Consider the following 13582-nt stretch of genomic DNA (forward strand, 5'->3'; position numbering starts at 1 on the left):
AAAAAAAAAAAAAAGAAAAGAAAAATGTTTATAAGGAACTAGCATAAATTGAACACACAATACAATTTTTAATCATTTGCTTACCTAAAATAAGAGTAGATTTTTTTAAAAATCTAAGTTATTTTTTTCCCTAATAATGCTGTGAGGATACATTAGGCTTTGAGTAGGTAAGCAGTACAGGAAAAGTAGTTAGGGACTGCTGACTATAAATACTGCCTAATTGGAATCAAGTAATTTGCATTCTGACATCACAAAGAAGTGCTGTAATTTTTTTCTTTTAATTAATTCCATCATCAGATTTATGTAATAAAATAAAGTTTATATAAATCTTTTTTCCATTTTTAATGTGTTTATTAAGGAAGACTATGGCATACTGTAAAAATAGTGAATCTTAAATAGATTTCTGAAAATTTCTTGCTAATCAAACTTGACATTTTGTATTCTAATTTATGATTGTGTTCTAAAGCACATGTATGTATGTATGTGTATTTATGTATTACAGAAGTATGTATATATGCTGAGATCAATGGAAAATAAGACTTAGAGACTAAAAATCATATTCTCCTGCCTGAGTGAACAGCTAACAAATTGAGCTAACAAATTGAGAGGAATAAGAATATTTATAAGGAAGGAGCAAAGTTCTGTTCACTATGACTGTTTGGTTGAAGAGACATTTAAACATTTGAAATGGAAAAAAGTAAAGACAAGTGGTAAATAAGCACACCCTATATCCCCTCCCTTTGTAATATGTCTGTCTCATCACAAATCACTTAGTCTTTGGATTTAAAATCAAAACAGAAAAGAGGTTGTGGAAGACAGCTTCTTTTTTTTTTTTAAGATTTGTTTATTTGAGAGAGGGCAGGGGAAGGGATAGAGGGAGCAGGGGGAGGAACGGGGAGAGAGAGAACCTCAGGCAGACTCTGCACTGAGCACAGAGCCCAATGCAGGGCTCAGTCTCATGACCCTGTGATCATGACCTGAGCTAAAACCAAGAGTTGGATACTTAACTGACTCAACTGAGCTACCCAGGTGCCCCAAGGCAGCTTCTAAGATGGCTCCCGTTGATTCACAACTCCTAGAATTCATACCCTTGTGTATTTCCCTCCCTTGAGTGTGAGTTGTATGTGGTCAATTGCTTCCCAAAGAGTATAACATGGCAGAAATGATGGTATGTCCCTTCTAACATTAAAGGCTACAGCTTCTGTCTTGGGTGCTCTCATTCTCTCTGGGATCACTTCCCTGAGAAAAACCAGCTGTCATATTGTGAGGCACCCTTATAGGCATGCTTAAAAGTCAGTCTTGGCCCCATTTGGACCTTGTGATGTGACTGCATCCCTAGCTGACCCTTGATTGCAATGTGGCAAGAGGCCTTGAGCCAGTCCACCTCGTTAAGCCACTCCGAGCTGGCCTGATCCACAGAAACTGTGAGATCATAAATGTTTATTTCAGCCCCTAAGTTTTACGAGTAATTTGTAACCAATACAGACATTTTCCATTATAAGTCTAGAAATTCAGTGATTTGAAAAAAATGAAAAGTATTATTTCAATTTTTGCCTCGTTATATTATCCCTGGCCACTATATGGTATCTTCTATATAATGTATAGATATATAACATACCAAATAATTTTCAGCACTAATGTCAAGTCTACATATTTTGAATAAGGGTCTTCCAACTTTGAGATTTAATTTGTTCATCTGTATTTCATTGTCTTAGTTATTTTATTTTTTCCAGGGGGTGATATAAATATATTTTGGATTCATTGTTTCTTTTAAAATATTTTTTCTCTTGATATAACATTGGAAGAAATCTATTTTGCATCAGGACCCTGGAGATCTTGCTTGATTCACACCCCATTCTTTTGCGGCCCTCTTGCATGTGTGAATAATCACCTTGGGGCTTTCAGTGTTCGTGCAGCTGGTGTGCAGACATTCAGGTTCCTTACAATCAGTCTCACATTTGTCCAGGAAGGAGGAGCTCCTGGCTAGAGAGGAATAGGCAGTCTTCCAGATCAAAACCTATTGTTCCAGAGAAGTTACAGATGAGGAATATTACTTATTTAAATTATTTATCTTCAAACTCTCATTTTGGAGAAGAAAAAATGATGACTTTGGAGTTAAAAGCTCAGAATTCGGAGTTATAATTGCTAAGATTCAAATCTCAATTCTGCCACTTGCTAGCTGGGCAGTCTTGGAGAAATTACTCAATCTGTCCAAGTCACAGTTTCCTTATTTGTGAAATAAGGAAGATAACACTTTCGCATAGGTTGTCTGGAGAACTGAATGGGATGGTGTATGTATTGTGCCTGGCAGTGGTAACAGCTTAACAAATGGTGGTTGAGGTGCTTTTACCTCCACCTCCACCATCACAATCATCACTGCTCATTAAGAAAAACCTTAATTAGAAATGTTTCAAGGTATCCTACCAGAACTAAAATTCATTCTTTTTTCCTAGAAAAAAGCAGCAGGATCTACTTCTGATCTTTGTCAAAAATTTACCATATTTATTGAAGTTGTATAGATGTCTTAGGAAATCTGCTGTCACCTGATTACATCTCAGACTGAAGTAGACAAATTGGCTTGGTGACAGTCCCTGTGTTGCTTACCTGATACTGGCACTGCCTTCAGAAATGTAGGAACAGATTGAGTGGGAGTTATCTAATTTGTTAAAGTTCCAGGAAGAGTGACACAGTACCTCCAGAATAGAATTTATTATAAACTATTTAGATTGAAAGATCACTTGTTTCCTTCTTTCCTAACACAATAATCTATGTGACGGTTTACTACTGTGTGTGAACAAAAAGAATGTCGGTCCATTTGGCTCACAGTGAATTTTGTGATACAGATTCATGTAGGGCTCTGGCTTTGTACTTATGGCACTGAAAAACGGAAGGAATGTGGAAATGAATCCTAGAATCTACAATGAAGACTTTTATTCCCATTTGCTTCTGTATAAGTGGTATGGACAACTAAAGACCCTTAATTGATTATTCTATTCTTGAGCTATAATCCTTGGTCTCAAGTTAAATATTCTATTTCTTTCTATTTTTAAAAAACTAACTTACAAAATAGTTATCTATCCCGGATCTTTCCATGTTCATGACCTACATTTAGGCACTAATGGTTAAGAATGGGCATTCTGCAAAGCGGCTGACCTGGGGCAAGTTAAAAATTCTCTGCTCCAGTGTCTTCATCTGGATGAAAACGCAGATAGATGATAATTAATAGTACCTCAGAGACTTTCATAGGGTTGTTGTGAGGATAAAATGAGATGATGCATCTTAGAACCATGCCAGGCAATAACCATCCCTACCAGAGCTGCTGCTGCTGCCGCTTCTTTTTCTTTCTTTTTTTTTTTTCCTTATTTGAAATGCAATAGGAGTTCCTGGAGTAAAAGTACTATGTGAGTTCCTGGGATAAAAGTACTATGATAAGGGTCTTTAGATAATTAAGACAAGTATTAAATACATAAAACTTTCTGGCACTTCTGTCAAGCTCGGACTCTGTGGCAAGCATCAGGATTCAAATATGAACAATAAACTTGTACTCTAATGGGGTAAACTGAGGTGTAAACAGTCATAGCATAGTAAAAAAAGACTAAATAATAGACAGATGGGGATTTAGCATTTGCCTGAGAATAGTCCAAGAAGGGCATCGCATAGTAACTAATGCTTGAGTTGGGTCTGTAGAAAGTAGGATATTGTCAGATGGAGGAGAAGGGGAATGAGATCCAACAAAGGGGAAGAGCTCCCCTGGGAAGCAGAGCTTTGTGAGGAAGGGAATGGAAGGAACAAGAGAGGTGTGGATTGAACAGGGCCTTCTCTGCCACATTAAGACTTGTGGAATTCATTTAACTCAGTAAAAGCATCTAACAAGGGGAATATTTTGATCATCTTTAGTTTTTATTAAAATAATTTTGAGATTGGCAATAGGACACCATCAAAGGGAGTGATCAGCAAGGAGAGTGGTCCCAGGTTGACGTGATGGAAGTGTGAACATTGAGCAGTGGAGTGGAGTTGAGGGGAACAAACCATGGAGTTTTTAGAGGAGAGACCAGCAAGACTTGGAGCACAGTAAGCATGGCTAGACAGGGACAAGGAGGACTCTGGGCCCCAGTTTGTGTGACCAGGTGGGTGGTGACGACTTTTTCTTCATTCTTCCTCTTATGTATTTCGAACTTAAATGAGAGATGGAAAGTTTTTGTTCTTATGAGCAATAAAAAAAAAAAAGATACAGCAATTTTATTAGAAACAATTAATAGTAGCTCTTAGTCATAATAAATTATTTCTTTGTATTCTCATCTAAGAAATTTGCCAAACTACATAGAAGTTGAAGGATCCCTCTGTTTTTATATTTAAGTCTGGCTTTCTGTGTAACCTAACCTTTTTCTGGGGGTTGGGGGTGGGTACTGCAAATAGAGATTGGGAAGCAGCCAATGAACAAAAAAATCTAAAACAATTTAAACTTTTGTGTCACCAATGAATCAAAATATATTGATTCAGGTAGGGAGAACTTCCCAGATCACACCAAGTTTCTATAAGAGCCATGTGCTGAGAGGAATTATTTTTTTGGAAATGTTCCTTTGTTCAAAATATTCATTTGTATGAACAAGATCTAAAATGCTTCTTTAAGAGTGTAATATGAATATATGTATGTCTGCGTATGTGTGAAGTAGGTAAATAACAAGCACATGTACAGAGAGAGGGAGAGAAGATACGTATATTTCCTATAATCTACCTTGGTCTGCTTCATTCCAAAATGATTAAAGAAGTCTTAGTAACACTTGCTTGTTTAGTAACCACATATGATTCTTTGCTCCAGAGGGAAATTTGGTTATGAAAACAGCATGAATCAGATGATCTCACCCTGAATACTACATAATATCTTCCAGACTCAAATTATCTCCAAATCAACTCAGACCGTATTTGAAATACCAGATGTTCCCTACCCTTCTTTCCTTTTTCTTTAAAGTATCTGACATTGAATACCCTTTCCTGGGTCAGCAGGGTCACTTGAAATGTTGCCAACCTATCTGGTTACCTGAAATTATGAATACGGAGAAATTAAGTCCATTCCCATTTCTTTCCCTAGAATAAGCAGGGGACAAGGGGTGTTTTGAGGCATAGATCATGGTAATGTAAGTTCAATATCTGGAACATATAGTTAAGTATATTTAAAAAATCTTATTTGTCTAGGACTAGTATTTCAGGATAAATACTATAGAGTCATTTTTATTATTTCAAAGGACTTTGATAGGTATTCCTAAAGTCTGACTGTAGTTTTCCAAATATAGTCAATCCAAAGGATCTGGTTTTTTGGACACTGAAGAAGAAAAATTAATCTGTCATATCCTTGTATTGATGCTGGCCAGAATGTGTTACTAAAATTATATGAAGTAAGTAGAGAGCTTTGGGACCTGTGTGCTTATGAAAAACATGTGTTTTTAAGGCACCAAGTGTTGACTCTGCAGGGAATACCATATCACATTTGCTGCTAAAATAATTACATGCAACAGAACTGTGTCTTTTTTTTTTTTAAGATTTTATTTATTTGACAGAAAGAGACACGGCGAGAGAGGGAACACAAGCAGGGTGAGTGGGAGAGGGAGAAGCAGGCTTCCCGCTGTGCAGGGAGCCTGACGTGGGACTCGATCCCAGGACCCTGTGATCACGACCTGAGCGGAAGGCACACGCTTAACGACTGAGCCACCCAGGCACCCCAACAGAAATGTGTCTTATCCCTCAGAACTTAAATTTTTTGTTTCCTTTATAAACTACTCTTTCAAACTGAATTCCAAATGATTCTGACCTATAAGAGCCAATAATCTATTAGCTTTCTCAAATGACTATTTAGTGTTTAAATGTTGAGGAGAAGACCATGCCAAGTAGCATTCAGATCAAGTTAATCTGAAACCTGATTTGCAGTCATAATTTTAGAATTCAAAGGCTTGTTAGAGTTGGCCTAACTCAATTCCTTCATTATTTACACGAAGAAGCGCAGAGAAGAAAAAAGACTTCTGAAATCACTGGACTTGGCAGTGACATCGTGGAACCAGATCACAGTTTTCCTGACTCCCTTCAATGCTCTTTCTGCATTTTCAGTTCTCTATTTAGCCATGTAGATCTTCTTCATTTCCTTAATACCTGGTATAGCTAATTCTCACAACATATTAGTACATATGAGCACATATCTTGGTGTTTGTATTAGTCCAGGGACCTGGACTTCACTTAGCTTCACTTGCCTAAGCTGAGGGGCCAGTACTTTCTGGGTTCCCCTTCCCCTCCACCACTTCCTCCCACATTCCCCTGCACACACCCTGGGTATTAAATAACACCTTCCTTGTCCTACCCCTCCCCAAGAATTCTTAACCCCAGACACCTGGGCAGAAGCTAACCTATACGATCTGGATATCTAAGAGTCCCAGCCAGGGCTCTTGAGGAAATGAGGATGCTAACCAGAAGGTGCAGCCTGTGCTGAGGAGAAAGGGGTCGGAAGAGGTGTAGTAGGGAGAAGAATCTGGGGTCCTGCACTTCAGGGAATCCTGAACACAAAAGAGAAGGAGTAAGAGAAATTGGCTGAGGGTGATGGCATTCCAGACCCTTGAACTAAGACTAGGAAGAGTTGGGGAATCCCAGCTCCTGTGAACTCTGCCCAAAAAGGCCTGGAAATAGGCCCCAAGAAACTGTGCCTGGCGCAGCTCTGGCTCTGAAACTCATTTTATTAGTGAGCAGCATGAGCACACTTTCCTTCATCTGATATATGTTTGACTTGTGAAGGGAGGGTAGCAGATGCCTAAATGCCTAAGTTGTGGTGGAAACAAACAGACGAACTTTGCCTCACACCAGTAGGGATATGAAGGCTCTGGTGCAATTTTATCCTATAAATTGGATTTAACAGGATTAGAGAACACATTGCGTTCTAGATGTGGACCTGGGCAAACATTAGGGAAAACACCAGAGTGTGAACCACGTATCTTTGTTATTAGTGGCATTGTGCTTTTTTATCCTAACAGAGGTGGATAAAGAGGGTAAGAATATGAAGAAGTTCTCACCCAAGAAGTGGCATAGATTAGAGATCTTCATTGCTGGATTTCACGGAAGTTTAAGCTTGATAGCTATACACTTATAGCTATAAAATAATTTCTTTAATGAAATTCCTCTAGGAGAACAAGTTCATTCCCAGTCTGAAACTCTCTCTTAATCACTTTAGCTGCGAACAATGGTTTTGAAAGCTAGGTGTATTTTTCGTTTGTATGTTTATTTTTAATTAGAACTGCTTTCATTGAATTACGGCAGGAGGGTGTATCATATTGCCATGATCTCATTCCACTCTCTTTCATTTACTCGTTTGCTGTGTGTGATATTTTCAGAGTCCCCTCACTCCTTTGTCTGAGCATTTGGGGAAATGAAAGTGTGTTTGAAAAGGTGGAAGGTACATTTTCTTCAGGTAGTCATAGACTGTACTGGAAGGAACCTAGATGGAAATTTCGTTGGCCTTCTAGGCAGGCCAGTCGGGGAGAAAGAACACTGGAGCAGTGCGTTCTGAGCTTTCTGGGGCAGGCTGCAGAGCCGTTTCCTCAAATGACTGCTTTTTTCAGTCAGGTTCCTAGTCTCCCTAAGGGTCGCCCCTTTGTGGCGTGGCTAGTGGAGCTTGAGGGGTGCTCCTCCTTCCCCACTCCCCGCCCATCCCCTCCATTGCCTGCATGGCTTTTCTCTAGTGCTTCTTCCTTACCAGTCTCATCCTCAGAAGATTATTTCTTCCTCGGGAAAAGTAAAAGAAAAGGTGGGAAAAAACCCACTCAGGCTGTTACAAGTCTGATCCTATCATCTTTCGAGTGCTCTAAGGTGTCCCAGCTCTAACAATGCCCTCTTCTGCCACTGACCTTGACATCAGGTGTCCCCTCTGCCTTGAATGTGCTTCCTCCTCTCTCTGCCGAGTTAGGTGCTGCTCATCCTTTCAGGTCAGTTCGAGCATCATTTGTTGACAAGAGCCTCCCCAAGCCTTCCTGACAGATTCGTATCTTCCCATTCTAAAGGTCCCAGTCATCTACATTTAGAGGCTTGTAGTCCTTTTCCTTGAAGCAGAAGTGGGCCAGGGAATCTTTAGAAGACTGAAGGGCTTGCAGCTGATGCTCTACAGGAGGTCTGCCCACAGCACAGTGGAGCACCAGCCTAACGCGGAGTGTTAGGTTAGCAGGCTTTGGACTAGCTGTGCGATCAGGAGCAGAACGGCTCTCTTCTTGATTTTAGTTTCCTGATTTTAGTTTAGTTTCTTACACCAGGGGGATACCTAAACCTGTCCAGCAATAAGAATATGTAGGCCACTTTAGAAGACACGTTCATGAAACATCACCAGTTTTAATAATTCTAGTAGGTAAACTGATCACCATTTTAAGAAGATAAAAAGCAGGTAGGAAAGAAACAATTTGCCCCTTTCCAATGCTAACTTCATAAATCAACAATGAACTGCACTGGGCCTTAGTGTAAAATTCTGCTGACTAATTGGGGTTCTAGTTATATTAGCTAAGCTTCCAAGTTCCATTCAGAATTAGAGAATGAGATGGTATTTTTCCAGTATGCTTGCAGTATTTTATTAAGGCCAGTGTTGCTCAGTCCAGGTGATTCAGATTTGAAGGCAGGTAAGAATTTGTGCACATTTAATTTAATGTGTGTATGCATATCTCTGTCATGAGATAAAATGTATTTCTTACTGTGAATTATATACAAGAGAGTTTAGAAAAAGCTGATTTAAGCTGAGCTATATGATTAAGCCTTAATAATGTCATCTTAATTTTCATTTGGGATCAGAGTTTGGTAGGAATACACGGAACACCCTATGAAGGAAATCCATTTACCAGGTGAATTCAGGATTGTTAACTCTCCTTTAATGGAAAACTAGAAAGAGCTTTAAAAAGAATGCCCTTTTTTAGATTTGCCATTCATTTTAGTCTGGATATTGTCAAGGAGAAAACTCTTTAATTGCATTACTTTCAAAAGACCAGAAAACTCAGGGGCACCTGGGTGGCTCAGTCAGTTAAGCGTCTGCCTTCAGCTCAGGTCATGATCCCAGGGTCCTGGGATCAAGTTCTGCAACAGGCTGCCTACCCAGTGGGGATCCTGCTTCTCCCTCTCCTTCTGCCCCTCTCCCTCTCCTTCTGCCCCTCTCCTCTGCTCATGTTCTCTCTTTCAAATAAATAAATAAAATATTTAAAAAAAAAAAAAGACCAGAAAACTCAACCAGTTTCTCTTTTTTTTGCTTAACCCACTTTATTTCTGTACTGTGAGCTGTGATCATCAGTGACAAACAATTTGATTCCAAAAAAGAAAGAAAGAGAGAAAGGAGGAAAGATGATAGATAGATAGATAGAGAAGAAAAAGAAAGAAAGAAAGAAAGAAAGAAAGAAAGAAAGAAAGAAAGAAAAGAAAAAGTGTCACCTAGTATTAAAGTATACAACTTCAAAATCTTTTTAAATTGGTAATGGGGACATGGCAAAAGTGATGAAGTTTAGTTAATGCTGGACAGATTTTTATCACCATTAGAGAATATGCTTGAGATGGTCTGACTTAAAAATAATGTCAGTTCCTCTAAGCAGCTGGGTAGACCTTAGTTATGGTAAGAGGATGTGGTCATTTTCTTGAGAAAAAAAGGAAGGCTTCAGGGCATGGTCAGACTGATCTTTCAAGGAACAAGTAACAATGTGGTTTATTTAGATTGCATAGCAAAAACACAACTTGATAAAGTTACAAAAGAGTGCCCTGGTAGAAAATCTATTATTTGTCCAGCTTGAATTCCTACACCAGGCACTAGGTGGTAACAAATGTGTCAGCAATCACCAATGTGATCTTTAAAATAGAGAGTAGCCTGGTCACTGGTGATTTGTCGATGTGCTGATATGAAGTGGGCTGATCTTTTTTACTCTAATATCAATAGTTGGGTAAAAGAGCTTACATTACCTTCTTGTGTCCTTCCCTCATCTGCACCCCCTCCTTTTCTGTTAATATTAAGTCATGTCTCAGCAAGCACCCAAGGATTATTGTTTAATATGATTAAAAAATAGTCTGCTATAATAAGGGCAATAGTACACCCCCTTTCTTCCCACCTCAGGCAAGAGAGCACAGGCTTCAGAGTCAGAAAAACCTGGACCCAGATCACTTCTCTACCACTTATTTACACTTTGCGCTTAAACAAGTTCTGTAACCTCTCTGAATTTCAGTTGTCATCTCTGAAATAGAGAATAATATTGCCTACTTTATAACCATTTTATGAGATTTTATATGATTTTGATAAGTGCTTGCTTCTATTCCTGGCATTCAATATATACTTGTTGTTGCTATTATTATTATACCTATAATAAATAATATTTTGAATATAATAAATGTGATATAAATAATAAAATGAATCATAAATTAATAAAGTAAATGAATAATAAATGATCAAATGAAATAATATTACTTTAATCATAATTCCTAAAATCTTTTTCATATCCTTGGTTACTGTAAAATATGTTAATTGGGGGCAGACTTGCTTTCTAAGCTCTGCCTCTCTACTCCCTGTTCCTATTGTATACAGGATGTGTAGTGGCCAAAGAGATAAATCCATTGACTTTTTGCAACTTGCAGTATTTATAGTCTTCTACACAGTTGTATTCTGGTGCTTTTCAAAAAAAGCAATAAGAATTAAAGGTATGTTGTGTAGGTACTTCCAGTCCCCATATCCATATCTAAAGTGTCATCTTTAACCAAACAATGTGATACGCATAAAAGATTTGTTTGAAATTATATCAACAAGAGTGGTAAGTGGAATTAGAAGTGTAATTTATTGAATTTTTAAGATTTTTTAAAGCCGTTATAATACACATTGTTTTCTCCTTAACAGATGGGCTTAGGTCATGAGCAAGGATTTGGAGCCCCCTGTTTAAAATGCAAAGAAAAATGTGAAGGATTCGAACTACACTTCTGGAGGTAATGTTCTAAAAACTACTACCACATGAATAATTTCTGCTCTTTGACAAGGCTTCCTCAGGCAGCAGAGATCACTTGCAAAGTCTCTAGCATCACTGCTAAGTTGTAGATCTGTCATACTCTTTTCTAAGAAATAAATAAAAAAGACATCTATTTTGCCTTCCTATCATTAAGTGTGACTGAGCTAATTGTACCATAGTGACTATATTTGCATTGTTTATTTGCTATCCTTCAGAACTCCTTTGAGTCTAGAATACTGAATATGTCTCTTTTCTGAGTGGCAAATAAATTTATGGTAATCTGTCACTGTTTATTATAATTATTATTCTTTTCTTAAAAATTGGTAACTTTGCACATCTTATCTGTATATTTGCAATAAACAATAAATATGGTTAATTAAGCATTCATGTGCTAGTTGTCAGGACATACACTTGAACCTAAGGGACCTTCGAAATTTTCAGCTATATATTTACTACTGAGAAACATTGATAAACACTTAAATTAAAAAACTAATAATTCATTTCCATTGTCTTGGCTTGAATCAAGTGCATGTATATGGCAGACAAATGTTAGTGGATCAGAAATGTGAATTTTTAAAACAAAAAAAAGGTGAATTTTGTGTAGATCTTATTTACATATTTTAAAGTAATAGTATGTCATATTAACCTAAAAATTGGTATTTCAAACCTCTCCTTATGAAGAATATAAATGTTGTTCATCAATGCCTGTCAAGGATTATAATGGTAGTTTCTAAATCTATTCAAAGTTAGAATCAGCACCTTATTGTTAGAAGAAAAAAGTTAGTCATCAACTATACATTATTAGGATGGCAGATGCCTTGTTAGAATAAATCTCACTTGAGAACCACTTCTGTACTGTGTATTTCCATAGAAAACTCTCTAGAATAAAAAAATTTCATCCACTATTAGGACTGTGTACAATGTAAGTTAAAGGAGAATGTAAACAAATAAAATTTGAGATATTAAGTTTTAGGAAACAAAGAGAGTTGTTTTAAACAGTGAAGGCAACAAAAACCTCAGTCTGCCAAGAAATGATGATACAGTTCTTAATTTGTAGGGAGTTAAAATTTTCCAGGGAGGTTTTTAATTACAAGACTTTCATGGCTCTTCCTTGTGCCACCTTTTCAAGGGACATAGCCGCATGTCTGTCATGGTTTTGAAAGGTAAAGTCACTAGACACAAAATAGATTTCATGGATCAGAATATTTCAGCTCCTGAGGTGCACACTACTTAATTATGCTCTCAGTGGGCTGTGTAGAGAGTTGCACTGCCCTCTGCTGGGCACGGTTCTTACTGTAAATCAAAATAATCTTTTTAGGTTGACTACAATTGCCAAAAACTGCTAATGAGATTTTTAAAGCTCATTACGAAGTGAATAGCCTCTTTTATCTAAAGCAGAAGGTTAGTTTAGAGTAATTCTTGTTTGTGCTGTATTATTTTTCTGTTGCAGATGACTATAATCTGAGAGTTTCAGATAAAAATGTCAGAGAAGAGCTGATTTCTATGGCATGAAAATCACTTTTTTATTTTAATGTTTCCATTTATTTACCTTGGTATACTCTGAGACTACTCTGTTAGGAGCCATAAAAGACTAGGGTTTTGCCACAGCCTCCAGCCTCACTTGGGTTTATACAGTTCATCCAGATGGTATTACTTAGTAGTTCTGTCTTCTTTCTGGCATGGACCCAGACACATTTCTCTCTCAAAATTCTTGATAATTTCCCGACTTTTTTACCATAACTGGAAGCCTAGAGGGCAGGTGTCTTTGACCTCCAGATGAGCCATTTTCAGTACAGTCACTGGAGTAAAATATGCTAGGCTTGTTGTCCTCAGTATAATGAAGATTCCAGGTCTGGTCTAGGGCCATAGAACTGCTGTGATTAAAGTGGACATAGAGTCCCAGGATCCTGTCCACTTAGCTTTCTCTTCCATCTTCATGGTAACCCTTGACTTCTAGGACCCTTAGGGCTTCATGGGGCACATCGTGAAAATCAGAGCTAAATTATTCTACACTTTTTAGCGATCTGACTTCCACCCAGCCATAGAATGGTCTTGAAAATGGATACTATTGTTTACTTCCCAATAGCTTAAGAACCTTCATTGCTCTTCCACTGGGCTTGATCCTTTAGGTAAAATCTTTGGCCTCAAACCTCAACATCTACTCCTCCTTGCTTGTCTAGTCTCCTCTCCCACTTCCCCTCCATGCTGTGCCTCAACTGCTGAGGTACACACTTTCCCTGAAATTCCTGTAGTTTTTTGGTATGTTTCCTTTAGCTGGAAAAACCCTACATCTTACCATCATGAAACAAAAAGTTCTTCCTATTCTTCAAGTCTCAGTACAAGCATTACCTCTGAGAATTCTTTACTCCCTGTCATAGTCAGCTCAGGCTCCCATAGCAAAATCCCATAGACTGGGTGGTTGAAACAACAGAGATGTATGTCTTCTGGTTCTGGAGACTAGAAGTGCAGGAAGTTCAGTACCAGAGCACGGTTGGGTTCTGGTGAGAAACCTCTTCCTGGTCTGCAGACAGCCACCTTCTCTCGGTGTTCTCATGTGTTCTCTGTGCATGCATATGGAGAGAGAGAGATCTCTCTCTTCCCCT

General features: G+C 38.1%; 1 protein-coding gene across 1 annotated transcript in view; it reads left to right on the plus strand.

Moving 5' to 3' along the window:
* Window positions 1-13582, plus strand: part of TES (testin LIM domain protein) — a 48905-nt gene that overhangs the window by 16469 nt on the left and 18854 nt on the right. The window contains exon 2 of the mRNA XM_002923882.4: window positions 10874-10959. Within this exon, the coding sequence (XP_002923928.2) occupies window positions 10874-10959 (86 nt within the window). The remainder of the gene's footprint in view (window positions 1-10873; window positions 10960-13582) is intronic.

The sequence above is a fragment of the Ailuropoda melanoleuca genome, chromosome 1 (genome assembly GCF_002007445.2).
Source record: "Ailuropoda melanoleuca isolate Jingjing chromosome 1, ASM200744v2, whole genome shotgun sequence".
NCBI lineage: Eukaryota > Metazoa > Chordata > Mammalia > Carnivora > Ursidae > Ailuropoda > Ailuropoda melanoleuca.